At 46.8% G+C, this 22,027-nt stretch overlaps 1 protein-coding gene across 1 annotated transcript in view; it reads right to left on the bottom strand.

Annotated features, from left to right (window-relative positions):
* The window catches only part of PDZD2 (PDZ domain containing 2), a 117,387-nt gene that overhangs the window by 5,855 nt on the left and 89,505 nt on the right, over positions 1-22,027 (bottom strand). The window contains exons 17-22 of the mRNA XM_008572759.1: positions 21,603-21,732; positions 12,331-16,285; positions 11,404-11,521; positions 6,825-6,923; positions 5,913-6,183; positions 3,083-3,217 (exon numbers count right to left, since the gene is read on the bottom strand). Of these exons, the coding sequence (XP_008570981.1) occupies positions 3,083-3,217; positions 5,913-6,183; positions 6,825-6,923; positions 11,404-11,521; positions 12,331-16,285; positions 21,603-21,732 (4,708 nt within the window). The remainder of the gene's footprint in view (positions 1-3,082; positions 3,218-5,912; positions 6,184-6,824; positions 6,924-11,403; positions 11,522-12,330; positions 16,286-21,602; positions 21,733-22,027) is intronic.

Genomic DNA, 22,027 nt, shown 5'->3' with positions numbered 1-22,027 from the left:
TCCTGTGGGATCCCTGAGCCTGGCCTCCCCAGCCGATCACAGCCCAGGTGCTGCTTTAGCCGGCTTCAGCTCTGGTCCTTTGGCTCATAGGCCTTGGATACCTTTTTGGGCTGTGCTCTTGACCTGTGAAGGCTGCGTGTCCTGTGACTAACCATGGAGGCAGTGACTCCAGCTCCTTTCATTACAGTGTCTTTAAAAACCCATCTCACTATCGCTCGAGTGATAGTTTAGCTGGGTATAGTATTTGAAGCTGATAAGTTTTCCCTCAGTCCTCTGAAGGTGTTATTCTGTTGGCTTCAGTCATTCACGTTGCCAGTCTGATAGTAGTGCCTTTGTGAACAATCTGAATTTTCTCTTCGCTTTTTAGATTTTATTTCTTTTTTTGGTGGCTGGTTGGTATTTTATTAATCCTTACATTCTGAAACTTTGTGATACATCAAGGTTTGGGTTTTTATAAAATTCAGCCATTTTGCCCTTGATGAGTTTTTTCAATTGAGTAACCCTTTTGTTTCTCAGTTCTAGAAAATTCTTAGTCATGACTTATCTAAATATTTCTTTTTTCTTATTCTGTGTTTTCCTTCTGAAATTTCTTATCTCTTATCACCCTTTTGTAATTTTTATCTCTTTACTCCCCTGTGCTGTGTTTTTTGTGGCTTATTCTATATTTTTACAGATTCTGTCTTCATATGGATAGCAATAGATGTGTCCTTATATACTTTGTACTCCTGGTGTGAAAGCTGTCCCTTGTGAGTGCTCTTGCAGTTGAGTTGTTTCATGTTTGCTCTAGCTTGGCTCTCTGGATTCTAATACTCTGTCAACTTGATGAGTTAATGAATCTGGGGTTTTCTATCCTGGCATCACAAGCCCAGGGGCCACACACAGCACACCACACATAGCAGGGGCCTGAATTCTGATCTGTGTCTGTCTTCTACTTGCCCATGGGCCATGAGCAGGCAGCCTGTCTTAGTAAAGCAGAGATGTTTTGACCCCAGTTCACTGCAGAGATCAGGTGCCAGCTCTCCCCATCACAAGATGTCTGGTACTAGTTGCCCACAAATTCAGGGGGTTCTCAGCCCCTGCTTAATGTGGGCCACAGGGTTACACTGCAGCTCTGCTTACCACTAGGGGCTTCACTTTCACTTCTGATCCATAAAAATTTTTAAGCACGGCTCCTGCTGTGGATTGAATGTCCCCCAAACTTACTGAAGATTGAATTGTGTCACCCAGAGTTCCAGGCCTGCCCCACGGAAACTACTGAGGGTGGGAAATCCCATTATGGTAACTGAAAGGTGGAACCTTGAAGAGGTGATTAGATTGTAGGACCAGGCTGTAGTGAATGGATTAATAATGGTGGTCTGGGGCGTGGATCTGAGGGCTTTAAAAGAAGACCACATGAGTCTCTCTCTCTCTCTCTGCTCCACCATTTTCTGCCATGTGAGAACCCTGCATTGCTGTAAAGCCATCACCAAAGAAGACCCTCACCAGATGTGTTCCCTGGACTTTGGACTTCCCAGCCTCTGTAAATTTTGTTGTTTTAAATAAATTATCTAATTCCATCTATTTTGTTATATAAGCAACAGAAACAGACCAATACAGCTCTATATCTAAAAAAAATTTTTTTCTCTATTAATAACTATATGTCAGGAGTGAAGAGAGGCTTTGGAATTCTTAGGCATGATTTAGTTTAGACCTGTTTGCCCCCTCAACCTTTGTTCCCCCAAAGCTCATGTTAAAATCTGATCCCCGGGCTGGCCCGTGGCTCACTTGGGAGATTGTGATGCTGATAACACCAAGGCCACAAGTTCAGATCCCTACATAGGGGATGGCTGGTTAGCTCACTGGCTGAGCGTGGTGCTGACACCACCAAGTCAAGGGTTAAGATCCCCTTACTGGTCATCTTTAAAAAAAGAAAAATCTGATCCCCAATACGGCAGCAGTGTTGGGAGCTGTGTGGGTCATGGGCGGGGGGTGGGGGGGGGCAGGTCCCGCATGAATATATTAATGGCCTCCCTAGGACATTCTCACTCTATTAGTTCCCATGAGAACTGGTTGTTTAAAGGAGCCTGGAGCTTCCCTTCCCTCTCTCTCGCTTCCTCTCACCATGTGATCTGCTCATACCCACCAGCTGCCTGCTCTTTTCCACCATGAGTAGAAGCAGCAGCCTAAGGCCTGTGCCAGATGCAGCTGTCCCAGAATTATGAGCCCAGTAAACCTTTTTTCTTTACAAATTACCCAGTCTCGGGTGTCCTGTTATAGCAACAGAAAAGTGGATAATACAATGTAATTATAGAAATATACCACAAGGTCACTATCTAGATGGTCATTTAAAAAACAACCGCCCTTAGGTAAGAAGAACCAACCTTATTATCTGCTGTCCTACTTATTGTTATATTCTCTTACTTTAAATGGGTTTCTGATCTATTTGTGAGTGTAATTATATATAGATATCGTTTGTACAATTATATCGTTAATATAATTGTTCAGCTCCAGAATCTGAAGAGATTTTTGAGAACTGTCCAAGATCATAAAATGAATTATTCAAGTTCACGAGGAAACTTCCTATTTACCAACTATTTCAGTAATATCTATCTCCCATCTAACTTCCTTACAGTCTAGTTTATGAGTCCAGTATTTTAGTCGATAAGATCTTGGCTGATATGAAGGACTTCTGACTGGCAAGTCTGATGACATTACCTAGCTTGGCGTGTTCCCATCAATAACAATAAATATCAATCGAGAACAGAGATAGGAACGTGCAGCTCGGGAGTGGAGTGTAGAGGTTTGGGGCACAGACTCTAGAGCCACACGCCTGGGTTTGAGCCTATGTGACCTCAGGTGCCTCCATTTCTCTGTAGTTGTTTCTGCTTTTGTAAAATGGGGACAATCATGGTACCTACCTGATAGGGTTGTCATGTGGACAGCACTGAAACACTAAATCCTATCTGTGACAAAGCAGTAAAAACATTTCAGATTTTTAAAAAACAAACTTGATTTCCAAATGCAAGGCACTGATTTTTCATTGAGACGTACAATGGAAAGAAAACAGGTAGTAACAGGCCGATTGAGTTTTCTAGGACATTACCTCTGTACACTCTTTTAATGAGCAGGGGCCCATCCGCAGACATAGATGATTTTCCTCCATCCAGACTCAGTCCCAGCCCAGCCGCGGTCTTCAGCACTTCAACACACAGAATGTCATGTGCAGCTACGCTTCTCCCTGCAGCAGTGGCATTTGCCAAGATAAAAATGACAGGGTTGCTCTTTGTGCCACTTGTCCAGGTGCCCCCAGATGCATTACCTCGTGCACCCTGGGCTCCTGGCACTGAGTCCCATCTACCTTGATGCACTTATAACAACATTTGGGCCCAGCATTAGTGTTGCTCTCCCAAATTTGGAGCTGCCCTCCTGGCTGTGTTCCTGTGGTACTTGCGTCCTCTGCTCTCCAGTGTTTCTGCAAGCATGGAGAATGCTTCTATGCCTGAGCAGAAATCCCCAGAAGACAAGCTGCTCTTGTCAAGCCCCTTTCATTGGCAGCACACATCTTAGTGAGAACTGAAGTCACTCTTGGGGAATCAAATCTGATTTCCTGCCTTCCCTGCCTACTGAAGGCAGCAGAGTGTCACCATCTGGTACTGAAAATTGGCAGCACCAAAAAACTCAGCCTCATGAAGCACCCAGTCTCATGTGAGACTGTTATAATTGACTCCAGAGCTCCCTGGGACCCCGCGGAGCTTCTTTCCTGTCCCCTTCTGCCACTTGTGCTCCTGGGGAGGGAGACCCTGCCTCCGGTATAGTGGCCTGCATCACACACCAGCTGCCTTCACTGGCATCTTGCTCCACTGTGGGCACAGACGTTTCCATGGTGATGCCTGCTCCACAGCAACCAACTGGCGCCCACTCTGTGTGCTAGTTTGGAGAGGCCAGGCTGGGGGCTCAACAGGGATTGTAAACTTGCCTTTTATTTCCCTTCCTTACGTGCTGTATCAGCCAAAAATGTCAGGGTTGTGCACAAAGGCGCACTTAGTTGCTCAGGAGGCAGGGGAAGGACACACACAAATTAAACTGCCCGCTTAACGCATTCATTAGGGTTGAGGCCGAGCTACCGTCGTCATCTCTAATAAAGGCCAGTCCATTACTGTGTTTAAGGAAAGCCACTCCACATGATCTGAAGGACCTTTACTAATATTGAGAGAAGCACGGTTTTCCACAGTGATTTTACTTGCTGTTAAACAGGAAAACGGGCCTATGACTGTGGCTCTCAACTCCACTGCATTCTGGCATCACCTGGGAACACTGACAAGGTGCTGCTACCCCGCCCCCACCCGTCAGAGTTTAGTTTCTGACTTAACTGTGCTGGGGGAATTTCCTGGGCTTTAGGATTTGTTTTTGTTTTTGGTGGCTGGCCGGTAAGGGGAACTGAACCCGTGATCTTGGGGGTTATAAGGCTGTGCTCTAACCAACTGATTGAGCTAACCGGCCAGCCCCCTGTACATTAGGGTTTGGAAAAGCCTTCCAGCTGCCACTAATGTGCAGCTTATCAGGCCCTAAGTGGATGGTGAGGAATATTGCACAGGACCAGGCAGACCCGGGGCAGCGGGACTCTAAAGAGTAGGAATATAGAACAGGAATACATCTAAGAATAGGAAGAGGTTTAAGAATAGGAATAAGTTTAGGAATAAGCATACATTTAAGCTCTCAAAGTGCTTGCAAATTGATGAGCCCTGCAGGGTCTGGTTCAAGGCTAGATGCCCTGAAGGTGCTGCAGGAATACTTAGTGATTATCAGTGACGGAGAGCCTTCCATAGGTGAGTTCCTGAGTCTTAAAGACTCTGGAAGCTGTTAGGATTAAGTGTCGGGTGGTTTCCTTTGACAGGTTAATTGCCAGGAGCCCCCTGAAAACGCTCCGTGCGGCTGAGACGGTGCCAGGGCAAAGCTGGGCACGGCGGGTCTGACGACTGAGGTGCTGCCTCTACTGGGAAGGGCCTCAGCTCAAGGCGGAGCAGCAGGAAGACGAGGACACCCCTGCCACTGCGGGGGCTTCTGGACAGGAAGTGTTTCTCATTTGTTCAATGGAATCAGCAGTTTTCAGCAAACCCTTTACAAACAGCTCAGGCCACAGTGAAGCCCAGTCGAGCAGAGGAATTGAGCTACCCTCGACTTCTCAAAGAGAGATGCTGAGAAGGAAGAAAAGACCCCTCCCAGAAGGCAATGCCCGACCTGAACTTCTGTAGACTCTGCTTCGCCCTCTGGACTAAGGGGAGACTTCACTCCTGAACACCGAACAGAGGGCATTCAGAAGTCCGCAGCACTCGTCTGAGGGTGGCCGTCAGCCTGCGCCCCAGAGACAGAGGCGGTACTCAGTTCGGAGGCTCTGGGTGTGGAGGGCACAGAGAAAATCTGCCTCTGCACCTCTTCCAGTAAGCTGCTCTCGGCTCAATAAGGCTGCAGTCTGTTTCCAAACACAGAAACACCTTGGCCCCCTCATTTCCTGATGTTCTTCTAAAACAGGACAGAATGCCAACTTTGATGTTTCCCAAGGTAAATCTGGGATCCGGAATGTCTCCTTCAACCCTGATCCCCCCATTGCAAGGGTTTCTTGTTTTACTTACCAGCCCCTTGAGTCCTCACAAGAGGATGTGAATATGGAAGGGGCTTCCTGCCTTCTTAGGACATTTAGAGAAGTGGTCGAGCAGGCATCTTAAATCTTCAACAGTGTGGCTTGAACTATGAGGGGATTTTTATAATTTATCTGTAACACAGCTTTTGCAAGAAGCATCCAAAAACACTAGACGACTTCACTAACGTTTAATGTTTCTGACCCAGAGTTAGCCGTTATTTCCCTTTTTGTCCCATCAGAGTCTACTTATCTCTCAGCTGCTGACACCCAGCTGGTTGTTGAAGTGATATCTCACCAATTCCAGGCTCCAGGGGGACGGTCTTTCTGCACAGCAAGCCCTTCCCGTTGGCTGTGGGAGGCTCCTGCCTGGTGGAGGGCCTGGGCTGGTCATTCCCTCTCTTGATCACCACGAGGGCATCTTTGTGCAGCTGTGCCTGGTGCAGAACCTTCAGGATATCCCCGTGGCCTAAGCCAGCCAGTGAGGCACCATTGACTGACAGAAGGAAATCCCCTTGGTTCACGGTCCCTTCCTGAGAAGCCGCCCCCTGAGAAAACACCCTGTGGACCTGGGACAAGAAAAGGAAAAGGGAACGAGAGCCACATCTGTTTATGACCTCCACCGAAAGCAAGAGAGTAGCTGCTAATCGGTAGGAAAGGAACTTTCTAATGACAAGTTTTCTAAATCATACAAATAGTTCACCGAACACATACTCAGTGTGGGGGTGGAAATACAAACGTAAGCGGCAGAGTCTGCTCACATGTTTGCTCAGCTTCTCACGAGTGTGTGATGTGGGCCCAGCATCCGTGGGGCAATAATAGTACAAAGATGAATGGGACCTGGGCTGGTCCAGTGAAGAGGCCTCCTTAACAACCCCAGAGCAATGCAAAAAAAGCAAATGCAGGTGTGCTCAGTTGGTTCTAATATTCTTCTAGTGCTTAAATAAGTTAGGCACATTATAAGGACGTACAGAATTGTGTTTATACATATTGGCATTCGGCCTACACATTGTGTCAGTTATGTATTAAAAATGCTTATCTTTCAGTAAAATCTTACATACTATTTTCCCCACTTTTCCATTTTTATGTTGGAAGTAGAGAACAAACCCCAGCAGTCTCTGAACCCACAGACTGGGATTTGTGTCCTGATCAAATTCTGAGGCTGTTTCAGGAGTGACTTTCCTGAGAGCCTAACGTCATGGTCACTTACCATGACTGACTTTGGCTCCACATCTGTTCCTCCTGCCACGCTGAATCCCAGACCTGAGCCTTCTTTTTTATTCAAGACTATGAAGCAAACATCTTTATTCTAATGAAAACAGAAAAAAAAAAAAATTCCTTGCGTCAAGAGTAAGGAAGCTATGATGTAAATCCTTCTGTAAGTGCTTGTCACCCCTGACCCCAGTGATTCTTCAGCTGTCACAGAAACATCGGAGGAGCCCCGTCTCAACCATCCTTCATCCCTTCTGGGTGGTGTTTAAACGGGAAGTTTCAAGGGTCCACCCCATAGCTTATAGACCACAGGGAAGGTGGACATGAAAAAGGATGGGGCAGGGACAGTTTAGAATTCCCAAATCTTCAAGCCATTTAAGGCATTAGATTATGTCTTCCCAAATCTGACCGTAGCACACAATTTGACCTTGAAGGAAACCCTTTATTCTACAATTCTTTATGTCTACAATTTAGCAAAGCCAGTTCCAGCAAGAGCATAAAGTGCCACACGGCAGGATAAGAACACCTGAGGCCGTGTGTTTTATACACTTTCCTCCCCATGTCCAGGTCACTGGATTTCAGGTGCCATTAATTAACTGGTGCACTAAAATACAAAGTATGTTAAAACTGTCAACCCATATCGAGACTAGAACATTCTCAGTAGTGTCCTAAAGAAATAAAAGACTCGGGCCGGCCTGTGGCTCACTCGGGAGAGTGTGATGCTGGTAACACCAAGGCCATGGGTTTGGATCCCAGATGGGGATGGCTGGTTCACTCACTTCGGAGAGTGTGGTGCTGATAACACCAAGTCAAGGGTTAAGATCCCCTTACTGGTCATATTTTAAAAAAAGAAAAAAAGAAAAAATAAATAAAAGACTGTCTTATGTTTCAAACATCAATCAAATGATATCTTGGAATAAAAGATTTTAAAATAAAAAATTAGCTGGGCTAATTCTTCTGAATTTTGACTTCCTTCACCCACACACTAGATATGATTCATCAACGTTTTAAAGATCTGCATTGCTAGGTTTCACATGAAGTGATTTATCATCCATCACTTCTAGGAATTCTCAAACATAGCAATAGAACAAGACCTAATAATAACCCTTAAGGACTGATTTGATGAGAGAAAGTGAAAATGTTGGTGGAGAAAACCACCTCTATAATGTGCTGGGGAGGAACCCAGCATTTAAAAGAAAAAGTGTTTAATCTTATTCCTAAGTCATGAGGACCAATTCCAAGCACTTTATACCTCTCTAAAAAAGTTCATTCAAACCAAGGCCCCATATGCTGATACTAGAATGTCCTGCAGAACTTTTGGGGGGTTGGGATGTGAACTTCATGGGCACCTTCAACCATGTATGTGCTCAGGCACAGATCCATGAAGAGAAGGATGACAACTAGGCTTTCTTTTTTGACCGGTAAAGGGATTGCAACCCTCGGCATAGTGTGGTCTGCACCATANCTTAAGGACTGATTTGATGAGAGAAAGTGAAAATGTTGGTGGAGAAAACCACCTCTATAATGTGCTGGGGAGGAACCCAGCATTTAAAAGAAAAAGTGTTTAATCTTATTCCTAAGTCATGAGGACCAATTCCAAGCACTTTATACCTCTCTAAAAAAGTTCATTCAAACCAAGGCCCCATATGCTGATACTAGAATGTCCTGCAGAACTTTTGGGGGGTTGGGATGTGAACTTCATGGGCACCTTCAACCATGTATGTGCTCAGGCACAGATCCATGAAGAGAAGGATGACAACTAGGCTTTCTTTTTTGACCGGTAAAGGGATTGCAACCCTCGGCATAGTGTGGTCTGCACCATGCTCAGCCAGTGAGCACACCGGCCATCCCTATATAGGATCCAAAAGAGAAGGATGACAACTAGGCTTTCTTTTTTGACCGGTAAAGGGATTGCAACCCTCGGCATAGTGTGGTCTGCACCATACTCAGCCAGTGAGCACACCGGCCATCCCTATATAGGATCCGAACCTGCGGCCTCGGTGCTACCAGTGCTGCACTCTCCTGAGTGAGCCACGGGGCAACTAGGCTTTCTAAACAAAAACAGACATATGTGACCCAGTGACCCAGTAAATGATTTCTGTGCAGCTTCTGGGAGGTAACATTGATGCTGAAATATGAAAACTTCTCAGATATTTATTTATTTATTTATTTCCTTTTTGTCTTTTTCCGTGTCCGGCAACGGATCGCAACCCTCAGTGTCGCCCCCGTGATATGATTCATCAACGTTTTAAAGATCTGCATTGCTAGGTTTCACATGAAGTGATTTATCATCCATCACTTCTAGGAATTCTCAAACATAGCAATAGAACAAGACCTAATAATAACCCTTAAGGACTGATTTGATGAGAGAAAGTGAAAATGTTGGTGGAGAAAACCACCTCTATAATGTGCTGGGGAGGAACCCAGCATTTAAAAGAAAAAGTGTTTAATCTTATTCCTAAGTCATGAGGACCAATTCCAAGCACTTTATACCTCTCTAAAAAAGTTCATTCAAACCAAGGCCCCATATGCTGATACTAGAATGTCCTGCAGAACTTTTGGGGGGTTGGGATGTGAACTTCATGGGCACCTTCAACCATGTATGTGCTCAGGCACAGATCCATGAAAAGAAGGATGACAACTAGGCTTTCTTTTTTGACCGGTAAAGGGATTGCAACCCTCGGCATAGTGTGGTCTGCACCATGCTCAGCCAGTGAGCACACCGGCCATCCCTATATAGGATCCAAACCCACGGCCTCGGTGCTACCAGCGCCGTACTCTCCTGAGTGAGCCATGGGGCAACTAGGCTTTCTAAACAAAAACAGACATATGTGACCCAGTGACCCAGTAAATGATTTCTGTGCAGCTTCTGGGAGGTAACGATGCTGAAATATGAAAACTTCTCAGATATTTAAATGCCTTATTGCAATAAAGGGAAAGAATATTTGAAAATATTCTTCTGTATTCTAGGACATGTTCTCACCAAAATTTTTATTTATTCAGATTATTTTTTTTTTCCAGTTGTGCTTGAGGATACAAGTATACTAGAAGCTGACAGGCCAAATTGGGCCTCTCTGAGAGGCTCAGCATAGTGTCAGGGAGGTCAGGGCAACCCTCAGGAGCTCTGCAAAGTGTGGGTGTGCTGCAGTAGGAAACCCGGGGCTTGTTTTCAGCCCCTCTCTAATTTCTCACGCACCATCGTGCGGCCACAGGGAGTAGTTCTGTGCAGTTCAAGTTTTAGCACCTACAAACCATATTCACTGGAAAAAAGCAAGGCAGGAAACTTCTAGTCTGAAGACGGCAGAGTGAGGAAATCTCTGCTCACCACTACTCTCTGAAATCAACTGAAGACAGTAAGAAAATAAGAAAGCTGCTTACTGATGAAAGCAGGAATGGTCTCCAACACCAAACCACAACACTTGCCTGGTGGTGAATATGGTGGTGGGGGGTGGGGCAGCAGCACAGAAGGTCCCAGAAGATGCCCCTAAGGACAGATCTAAGCATCCTGTCCACACACAGTCTATTTTGTTTATGTTCCCTGAAAATGTGCAACTTGTTTGTGTGGTTGGTTGAGACTTTTTTGTTTTCTCCTTTTACGTTTTATATAATATTGTAATATGGGGCAAAGGGGACCCGGCAAAGCGTGACCCCACTGTGCCACCTTGACTGGAAGTCCCAGAGTGAGACTTCCACACGTGAAATGCTTGCTTATGGCGACACCTTGAGGGAGGTAGGGAGAGAATGGAATGTTCCCTCTCACTGAATGTGGAAAGTGCTGACATCTGTCTCCTCTGTTGCAACCACCTCCTGGCCATCGCAGCCAGTCTCTTACTAGATTAGATGCCGAGGCTGCTCCTTAGCTGAGAAATCTTGCAGCCCCCGCTGGGTAATATTCAAATTTCTGGAACAGTGTTCTTAGATGACATTAGTGACCCAGGCCCATTACTACTAAAGAAAAATGATTCATATTGCTGTTTTCTCTAAATAGAAAATATTCATTTGTATTAGGGTTCAAATTTCTATGGACAGTCCTGAATTAATATTGTTCTTCAGAGAAGTGTCCTAGATGTGAACCCATGGTTTCTATTGTTATTGTTGACTGTCACATCTGACTTATTTAAAGACTTTATTTGTAATTACTAATTAGCTTCTTTGTCTTGTACTTCAGGCCATGGTAGGATTACACCTACATAACTCTTCCTTCACCAGCAGGTGGCTCCCTTGACTAGGTAGTTTATGTCCACACGTAGGTGGACAGAGGCACTGTGGTCATTCTCCAAAATCTCCAGGGTGCCTAGTTCTGCTTTGAGGACCTTCTGCAGACAAACTCCCAATGCAGGGATGGGGAGGATGGTAACTAGTCGGTACAGGGGAATTTAAACAGCACTGTGGCACCTGAACATTCAAGACAAGGTCTAGCTTCTGAAGTCTGCTAGCAGCAAGTGAAGTCAGACTGAGTCCAACTCACAACCCCAGGCAGCTGTTCCAGGACTCGGGCAGGCTCTCCCTGGCTGTCTGTGCTGGTGACCCACACCTGGGCACTGACCCTACCGCAGTGATTCCTGCATTTCACTCACCTCTGATTGTACTTTCGCTTCCTGAATGAGAGTTAGGATGGTAGATTTTGACCCCACTGATGATAAAACAGACTGTAATCTTTGCTGGTCTTCCGCCGAGACAAGGAGTTGATCCAAACTAAATAATATAAATATATATGAGAAACATTAAAGAAAAAAGCAAGTTCTCCATCTTGTAAGGATGCATTTAACATGACCACCTTCCTACTACATTGCAGGTATTTTCTGATCTTCATGCTCTCTCGGTCACACCGCCCACTCCAAACTAATTGAAGAATCTTGTGTGCGGATCAGGACTGCCACTCACTGCCAAAGGCCAGGGGAGGGCTACGGATTCAGGAATCCCTCCGAGATGTGAGGGGACCAATGCAGGAGTTTAATGGAACATTTCTGACCATATTTAAAAACATTTATAGGCTCAAGTGAAATATTTTAAAATGTTAGAAATTTCCCATTTAACTCCATCCACCTTCAAAGACCCAGATCCTCCCCTTCCTTTCCTTCCCCACCCGCCCATCTCCCTCTTGCGTTGCTTTTGTTTAAGTGCCACGTCCTGTAGAATTTTCTACTCAGAGCAACATTTTGACAAATGCTTTTTCCCTGCAGGCACTTTTATTTTTCCAGTAATAAAGGGGCTAGATGCACTGTAGTATCCTGGATTGGATCTTGAAATAGAAAGAGGACATTAGAGGAATAAATTCAGCAAAATTTGAATAGAGTCTATAGTTCAGTTAATAGTGTTGTTCTGACATTGATTTCTTACTTTTGATAAATGGATTGTGGTTATCTATGATGGTTAACGTCAGGAATTGCTGGGTGAGAGGTACGTGGGAACTCTGTATTATCTTTGCAACTTTTCTAAAAATCTAAAACTATTCCAAAATAAAACAAGTTTATTTAAATAAAAGGGGAGGGGCAGATACTTACGTTACTGACCAGCTTTTTTCTAGATCCTGGGTGGTTTCACCCACATTGTTGGCTGTACTGGGTGTCCGAGGCTCCCTGGCTGGCGAGCTGCTTCCTCCTGGGCAGGCCCTGTTCCTGCCACTCCTGGGACATGAAAGGGCAGCTGGTCCATCGAGGCCTCTAGCAGGGGAGCCAAGCGACCTCCTGGGAACGATCTCCAGCTCGGTTTTGAAGAGCATGGTGGTCGGTCCTGCCGTGTAATTGTTGCTGCAGAGCTTGTCCAGGTCAGGCATGCTCAAGGCCCTCAGTTCCTGGAGCTTAGAGTGAGAGAGAGGCGTGGGCTGTGTGTGGCGCACCGAGGACTTGTTCCTCCTGACGGGAGAGGCTGGGGTCACTGTGGGGGTGGGAATTCCTGAAGAACCAAACTTTTTGGGGGGGTCTGATTCAGGGCCCTTGTTATTGGTCTCTGGTGGATTCTGCTGGGAGACAGTCAACGTCATGCTGGACGGGGACTTGGTCATCTGGGGGACAAGGGCACTGGCTTCACTTTGGCTTTCGCTGCAGGAACTCAAGCTGCGCCTCAGTGACCTCGCTGCTGGGTCACCGGGGTGGCTAAGGCTCCCCGAGGCAATGCTGCCAGATGACCGTCGCCCAATGGGGGGCTTGGAGCTCACCGACAAAAAGGGGGAAGGCCCGGGCTTGGCTGCAGGCCGGTCAGCATTGGCCAGGTTCTCAAAGGACTTGATCCTCTGCTTCACAGAGAAAAATGAGGTAGATTCATGGGGCCAGTTCTGCTCATAGTAGTAATGTCTTCTGGTGACTTTGATTTTGTCTGTGACTGGGCAGCTCGTCTCCTGTATGGAAATGATCTCCCCTGGGTCTGTTGTTGGAAGGTTCCCCGACGTTTCCAGCAGAGGCTTGACACTGTACACACTGTGCCCATTAACCAGGCCGAGAAGGCTGCCCTTGGATGCCTTTGCCTCCAGGAGACCACGGCTCGCCACAGGGGTCTGGCTGTTCTGAGGAGAGTGACCTGGGCTGTGTAGGGCATGACCCTCCCGTCCAAAATGGCTCGAGAACTGGGCTGGCATGGAGTAGGTCCTGGTCGCTGGCCGTGGTGTGAAGTAGGGATGGTCCTCCCCCGCGGGGCCAGTGGGTGTGCCGTTCTTGGGCATTCCTAGGGCCTCCGGCAGCTGGCTTGACGGTCCCTGGGGGGAATCTGTCTTTTTAGCATGCAGCTGGGGGGACCAGGATGCCAACCTGGCCACACTGAGCGATCTGTGCATTTCCTGCTCCACCTGGGAGGCACACAATTCCACGGAGTGGTGACAGAGTTTGATTTCATTCTGTTCCTGACAGCTGCTCTGGGCCCACAACCCTCCCCGTCTGACACTTTCAGCTGGCTTGTCACCACATCCACTCTTTGGCATTCTTTCAGAAGAAATCTCAACTAGTTTCAGCTGGTTTGTTCTCTCTAGGGGATCACCAGCAATGGTTTTGCTTCCTTTTTCGCCAGGCACCCTGGGTTGGGTGGCTTCCGATGCTGAGGCCATCTGTCTGTTCCCTGCCATGGACGCACTGCTCCCTGATGCAGCGGGACTCCCCAGCCCAGAGTCTGCACAGGGCACCTCGCCCTCTGGCCCACGTGTACAGGATCTGGGGGCAGCTGGGCAGCCTCTGCTGGGTTCTGAGTGGACAGCCGTGTGGAACCTACTACATGCATCTTGCTCAGGAAGAATCTTGGTGAAGCTCGGGGGTGGAATGGGCATTTTGATGCTCGTGTCTGATGCCGAGGGCTTCAGTGACCCAGGGGCGGCCAGGGGTGGCTTGCCCTCCAGCACACACTGGGGAGACTTGGGGGTGGCTACGGTGTGTTTGTCGGGCCCCTCCTGGTCAGCTACCTGGGATCGGTGTGACACTACCTTAGAGAGCATTTTGTGGGAGCTCTGGGGTGAAATGAAGGATTTCCTGTGGTCTATCCCACCAGCTTTGGCAGTGTTTGCAGCGGGGGCCTCCGAACTGACTTTGCTTTTATTTTTGATGCTCAGTCTCTTCAACTTGGGGCCACATTTGGGCTTCTGACAGTTACTCAGAAGTGTTTCCATGGAACCTTTTTTAGGTGGGTCTTTATTTTCCAGAGTCATCTTCAGCTGAGGAGGGCTATTGGCCATGGCAAGCCCCTTTTTGTGGTTCAAGCTCAGTATCTGAATTTTGGAGTCAGGGCTTCTGGCTGCCACCATGGATTGTTCCTTCTCAGTTTTGCTCTGCAAGTGTGTACCTTGGTTATTTTTGTTTATTTCTTTAAACCAGGCCATGATGGGCCTCCGGGAGGTTATTTTTGGTTTCTGTAGCAAGTCATCCAGGTCTTGACTTTCAGAGATGTGTAGGCTTGCCAAAACAGATTCTCCGTTCTTAGGGACAGCCACACTCAAGGAGGACAGATTTTCAGTTGCATTAACATTTGTTTCTTGTTTATTCAGGGTTTCATCATCTAGCAGGTCATGTTCCAGCCCATTTACCAAGTTAAGGGAGCTGAGAGTGGCCGGGGGGTTGTGACAGTGCCTGGTGACTTTAGAAGGCTGACTGTCTTCCTCGGCTGAGCTAGTCCTGGTAGTCTCCCTAGTGTCTTCTGCACACGAGGGCCTGGGGTCCTGCAACACGCTTACGTCTGCACAAGTCTCCTGCTCCTGAGAGCTTATATCCCAGAGAGAAAAAGGTTGGGAAGCATTTGGGGTTGAAGTGCACAAGGCCCCTGGCAAGAAGGAGGCTGTCTCACATGGGTTCTGCAGCGATGCACTCGGAGCACTGTGTTTCAATGGCAGGACTTTGGCTAGAGCAGGGCAGGGTGCAGCTTGGGCAGGAGGGAGAGGCGTTGCGGGTGGATCAGGCAAGCCATTTGTGGAACAGATTTCGATTTGCTCCTCCTCAGACTCTGTAGTGTCTTCCTTGTGAGAAGACCCATGAGACCGGGGAGGGGGCCAGCTGTCCCCGGTGGGAGCTCGCGGGGCTTCCGTGAGCGACTCAGGGTCAGAGGAGGAGTCCTCGGCATCGCCGTACATGGACGAGAGAGATGGCTCCGTACTGTCGCCTGGGCCCGACAGCGAGGTGCTGTCTTCGTGGAAACTGCTAAAATTTCTCGAGTAGTTGCTCAGAAAGTTTTTGTTCACAGTGAAATGTTTGTCAGGGTGAATGGAATCCAACAGCGAAGGCTGGGAGGCCCACTGGGGGGCGGGTGGGGCGCCAGGGGCCCAGGCCTTCCTCGGGGAGGGCATCTGGTCACCCGTGGCTGGCTCGGCATGGCAGGAACCCGGACAGCTGCCCTCTTGACCCCCACTGTCCCCTTTTTGAGAAGACTGGATCCTTGCTTCAGAAGCATCCAGCTCCTTGATGAATCTGTCGATGTCTGTCACGGGGCTCTCCCTGCTCCCCGCAGGGCAGCAGTGCCCTGAGGCGCTGCCACATGCCTCTTTGGCCTTGCCAGTGGACAGTGGCAGGGGGAGGCTGGCCTGCAGGGTCCTTGCAGACATGGAATCTGCTGCCTCGAGCAGGGCAGGCTCCCGAAGTGTTTCAGGCACACAGATTCCTGTCGCTGGCAAAGCCTGGCTGTGGTTACCCGGAGCTTCTTGTCTTTTCTCCTGGCTTGTCAGAGAGTCTCGTGATGGGATGGCACTAGCTGGAGTCACTCCCTCTGCCCCGTGCTCCACTCCCCGGGGACCAGTCGCCTTCTCGGTGTAGTGGGGCGAGCTGGCTTCTGGAGCTGCCTGAGTCTCGCCAAGGTCAGCACGAGCTGCCGCCTTCTCCCCTGGGGACATGCTGCACTCGCAGGCCACGTGGACGGCACATCTGCCCTCGGACTCGGGGGCCCTGGGAGGCGCAGGCCGGACCTGCCTTGTGTCCACTGAGGTCTTGCTGGGGTCAGGACCAGCGGCCCCCTTCTTCCTCAAGGAAGGGATGAGACCTGGGGAGCCGTCCAGTCCTGGGAGAATGCAGACAAAAGTGGGGTCGTAGGGGAGATAAAGGGGACATGTGAGAAAACAGAGAACCTCTCAGCTTTAAAAAAGTTGTAAACAATCTCAGTACTTTTTTTTCTTTTTCAGAAAGACATTCCACATCCTAAATGTGGGCCTTCTTGTCTTTCTGTTTTTGTCTCTGAAATTACAGGGCATACACATCTAACAAATACCAGCCTGCTTTGGATGCTCTAAAGTAACTCAGACTAGCTGGCAGAAGGAACATTTGTGTCTGCCTGTTTTTCTTTCTTTCGGTTATTTTTAAGGCTGGGGAACACCAGAAATCCTTCACTTGGTTTCTTTACGTGATCCACTCTCACAGAAGCCGCAGGAGTCAGGCTGTTGTTCTGTTTAGTTCTTAGCTCTTGCATGGATTCTGCAGAGGTCCTGCGGCTCTCAGTCCAGCGTCTGGGCTTAGCCTCCCGCTGGAGATGTGAGCGATACTGGACAAAAACAGCCCAAGCACCAAACCTAAAGCACAGGAGATGAGGCTACCCAGGGAAAACATACAGAATGCTACACACGGGACACAAAGTCTACATGGAGCTTAGCTCTGGACGAAGCTTGGAAGAGTGCGAGAACCCGAAGTCCAGACTATTCCCGGAGCCTTGACAGAGGAGGTGGGGACTTGTGTGAGGTTCACAAGGGATGGTTTGGGCAGACAGCGACGAGGAGAAAGCAGAGACAGTGGAAGGAAAGCAGAGAAGCAAGAAAGAGCCTGAAATCTCAGAGGCAGCAGGGAAAGGTGACGTGTGCCAGCAGACGGGGAGGTCAGGTCATCCATGAGATGGTTCCGAGAGCCACTCTGTCCTGGAGGTGTCTCCTTCTAAGTCCCTGCACACTCTCGGGCTAATCTGCCCACCTCTGGCACATTGCATCTTGCAACAGGGGGGGAAACTGGCATAAAAAAGAACACAGGATTAGCTATTTCCTTAGGAACTGTGGGTCTGAGGTTGGAGTGGAAAACTCAGTCACTCAAGAGCTGCTCATTTGAGAAATGTCTACCCCAGATGTTATATTCATCCAATATCTCCCACAGAAAACCATCTTAATCATGTATGTTTTTTTCTCCTGAAGTTCCTATGTGAATATTTAAGAATGAATTATTAGGATTTAGCATTGTGCTAAGAGTTTTTCCAATAATGAAGGATTTAGCACCATGCTAAGAGTTTTTCATGCATTAGTTTTTCTCCCGACACTGTTCGGTAGGTCCTGTCACCATGTGCACTGGAAGGATGAGGAAAGGAGGTGCAGGGTGGTTAAGCAACACATCCTACATCACAGAGCCCACAGGTGGTGGAGCCAGGGGTCACCCCAAGAAGCTGGCTCCACAGTCATGCTCCTACCTGAACCCTAACTATGTGGCCTCTGTGTAGAGCACTGGGCCATAACAAGCTTGGATCATCAAGATGCCCATGGAGACCGCACATCACTCTCCCAGGCCACCCCCAGTGAAAGGCCAGGGACCTGCCGAGATTCAAATCCACCTGCTCTTTTCCTTCTCTGCTCAGCCTTTCCTGAACTCCCTTAAGCATAACCTTCCTGATTCTGCTGACACCAAAATTTGGGGGAAAGTCGCAATGACACAAAAGGAAGGGATTTAAAGGCTGTTTTTTAGTTTCAGATTTACTCGTTGAACAAATCCTAACAGGCCATTTTTCTTAGCAATTTGACTTTATTGCCAAGTGTGTAACTTCAAAGAGTTTTATTTGAGGGAGATGAAGTAACACTGAGGCAGGCAGCCTTTGATGTCACCTTTCAAAATAATCTTTCATCTGGAAACTCCCTAAATGCCCAGTAGTGGGAGGAATATGGGCTCAATGACAGCACCTCCGCAAGACGGAAGGCCCAGCAGCCTTCACAGATGAAGTTGTAGGTGTGGAGGGACTCGGGGGACACCAGTGTGGCTTCCTCACTAGAGTAGGGTACAGGTGTGCTAGTATCAAATTGTTAGCGCCAGGGCTGGCTCAACTCATGCAGGCTTAGGAGCAGTCCTGTTGACCCCAGCAGAAAATATTATTTTCTATGGATATATGAGGTAAAAAAGGTCATTAGGTACTGGTGACCATGTAGTCTTTTTTTTTTTTTTTTTAAACAAGAAAAGAACAAGTCTATGATATATTTATTTTCTACACACTCATATATGCACAAGACTGAAAGGATACATACCAGAATATTAATAGAGTTTTTTTCTGCAGCTTAGGTGATTTTTATGCTATCTTTTAAATTTTCCCTCTCAACTGTTCTTTGCTAAGTTTTATAATCAACATGCATTCCTTTCATAGCAGAGCTAATTTAAAAATTTAGTGACGAACAAGGGGTCTATCCCCCCTATGCTGCTTCGGGGCTTTTCTCGCACAGCTCTGACAGCTCTCCCAACAGCTGCCACCTCTTTTCCTCCTCCTTTGCTAAGTTTTATAATCAACATGCATTCCTTTCATAGCAGAGCTAATTTAAAAATTTAGTGACGAACAAGGGGTCTATCCCCCCTATGCTGCGTCGGGGCTTTTCTCGCACAGCTCTGACAGCTCTCCCAACAGCTGCCACCTCTTTTCCTCCTCGTTTCTGGGAGCCAACCATCAAAGGAGAGAATTAGTTATTGCTGGAAAGCTGAAAAGGATCTAAAAATCAGACCTCACGACCAGCACATCTCAGCTGGCCATTCACTTAGCGTAAAACAGCAAGTTGAACTTTGTTCCTTTCTGAAAACTTGCTTAGAAAAATCGTGTGTGTGTGTATATACATACATACATATCTCACTGAGGGAATATTATATACTAGGCAGGTATATACATACATATGACCAGCACATCTCAGCTGGCCATTCACTTAGTGTAAAACAGCAAGTTGAACTTTGTTCCTTTCTGAAAACTTTCTTAGAAAAATCGTGTGTGTGTGTGTATACATACATACATATCTCACTGAGGGAATATTATATACTAGGCAGGTATATACATACATATGTATGTTTTTCCTTGGGATGGTCACATACACACATAGATAACTTACTGAGTGCACATTAGGTATTAGTGTTACAAGGGCTCTACATGAATCATTTCATTGGTTGCTCCTGAACAACCCCACAGGTGGGCAACCTAGGACATGAGTGACTTGCCCAGGGTCACTTCCCTGGTCAAACTTTGGAGCTTGGATTTAAACCCAGGCAGCCTGTATGTGGTGCCCATGTGCTTAACTACCATGCTGTGTATATATAGTGTTGGAAACTTAAGAAGGAGGCTTTATCTTAAAAGGTAAGGTGTTCCTTCTTTTATCAGTTATGCAATTTTGGCTCTTTCCCTTAAAACAGGATATGTTTTGAAGAACATCCTTCCACAGCTAAACTATTTGAAATAAAACTACAAGGAAGAAGGGCTGCTACTAGCAGTCAAGGTGTCAGCAGGACCAGTTGGTCACAGATAGCTTTTTAATTGGGAAGGAGAGATAAAAAACTACATAAGAGACAGAAGCTCTAAAAAATATCAGGATCAAATACATCACATATAACCGACAAGCCCTAGAGGGCGCCAGTGTGTCAATGCAACTCAATAATCAGTCCCCATAATGAGGATGCTTATAAGGAATTAAACAAATTATGGTCCAATATGTTGACTATATGTTAATTAATAAAGCACATATATTATTTATTACATATTAAACATAATCAGTTCCTGGCCCTAGTATTTTGGTTGCTTGGTGGATGCTAGGGACACACTGTTCTCCTTTCTCAAGGCTTGTTACCTTTGGGAAGTCCAGAGAGAGGAAGACAGAAACCCCCCTCACGCCTGCAGGACGCCGGGTCAGTGCTCTCTCAGAGGTGCACGAAGCACCATGGAACACAGGCGGGCAGTTCTAAGGGGAGGGGGTGGAGGGAGACTAAATGTCTGCACTGAATATAACACAAGAGAACTTTACCTGTGCAAATTCATTTACTTAAGATACAGACCCTCAGTATTCAGAAAAACTTGCCTATCTAGAATAAGAAATTTCTCAAGAAAGGAAAGAATTTTCTGCATTAGGTTGTGAATTAGGAGGATGACGGTGTCAGTGAAAAAAAACAATCCCCCCGCTGCTCCCCTGCCCCATTCCAAAGCAAATATGGGTTCCAAGAAAACTTCCAGAGGATCATTATATGGAACATGCACTCTTAGAATGTATGAAGATGCTGGCCTCATGTGAAGCATTATTTTGAAAGTGTTATTTGCAATAAAGTCAAATTGCTAAAAAAAAATAAAATCTGTTAATGTTTGTTCAGTGAGCGAATGTGAACCTCAAAGAACAGAAACCATAGTAACAGCCTCATCACTGATGGAGGACTGCATTGCTTCAGGTGTTAGGGGCTTGTGTTTTTTTCTGTGAGTAGCCATCAAGGTATAGAGTTCTGAGGTCTTAAAATTTTATAGGACAGACTTAACAAGTGAGGCTATCTCATTTCTCTCTGCCACCGTAGTTTCTGACCAATCAGAAGGCCAGCACTGCAGCAGGTAAAGGACCTACTGCCAGCAGCAGAGGGACCACAAGACTCCAGCGAAGCTCGACAAATGGCCATCACAGTGACCGCCAGCCACTGAGAATCTCCCACCCCGCAGAGTACAAATTTAGAATACTAATTTTTAAGAAAGGCCTCCAATGAAAGCAGCAAAGTCAATTCATCTTGATTTAAAAAAATCATGTTTTGCAATATTATTTTGGAAAACTACTAGATGACAGGTAGGCAAATAAATACTGAGATGATTTCTGCTTCCATGATGTTACTCCATCTGATGAACGCTTATGACAGTTTTTCAGTATGGATTGTCTACTCTTCCTTTGTGGAGGTTCCTATCGCCATTTCTCAGTGCACGTGATTTCACATAAGCAGAGTGTTGAGATTCTGAAGGATGGGGCATCCTTCCCATTCATCCTGCGTCTCATTCATATCACAAAATGAGTAAATAGCATCAAGTAACTGAAAATGGATACACTCAGCATGGAATTAAAACTATAAGTTTAAAAGTCTGGCCGGCTGGCTCACTTGGTTAGAGTGTGGTGTTGATAACACCAAGGTCAAGGGTTTGGATCACCTTACCAGCCAGCTGCCAAAACCAACCAAACAAACAAACAAACAAAAAAAACTATGAGTTTAGGCACAATGATATAATAAAATTGTTAAAAAAGAGGCAGTGTTTTAATGTCATTAATTTGTATGAGGGTTTTTTCTCTCCTCAAAATTATCCAGATGAAACACTTTTATTGGGGTATCTACCCTCCTACCTTTAAGCTTAATAAACGAAGAATTAATCTTACCAGTCACGGGTTGTTGTCCCTGCTCTGTTGCAGGTTGGGGCAGGTTCTCCCTGGGTTGGACAGCGCACAGAGCTGGCCCACTGTCCGTAGGGACACGTCCATCCTCAGTGGTGAGCTTTCCCAGAGATTCCTAGCACAACCACCACAAGTCTCTGTAAATAGCTTTCAGGTTTTCTGCATTATTAGACAACATCATATATATACAGGAGAGCTGGCTTGGGAAAAGTCAAAAGAGCCCCAGACTAGGAGCCAGAAGATCCAGACTCTGGGTTTAAGATCTGCTAGAATTTCATGTGATCTTGTCACCTTCCCTAAGCCTCACTTTTCTTGACTTTAAAATGGAGATAAAGGCCGGCCCGGTGGCGCACTGGATAGTGCGCCGCTTGGGAAGCGCGGCGGCGCTCCCCCCCGAGGGTTCGGATCCC

Source organism: Galeopterus variegatus, unplaced genomic scaffold (assembly GCF_000696425.1).
Source record: "Galeopterus variegatus unplaced genomic scaffold, G_variegatus-3.0.2 Scaffold830, whole genome shotgun sequence".
Classification (NCBI taxonomy): Eukaryota; Metazoa; Chordata; class Mammalia; order Dermoptera; family Cynocephalidae; genus Galeopterus; species Galeopterus variegatus.
Note: the sequence above shows the minus strand (reverse complement) of the source record. Positions and strands in the feature narration are given on the sequence as shown.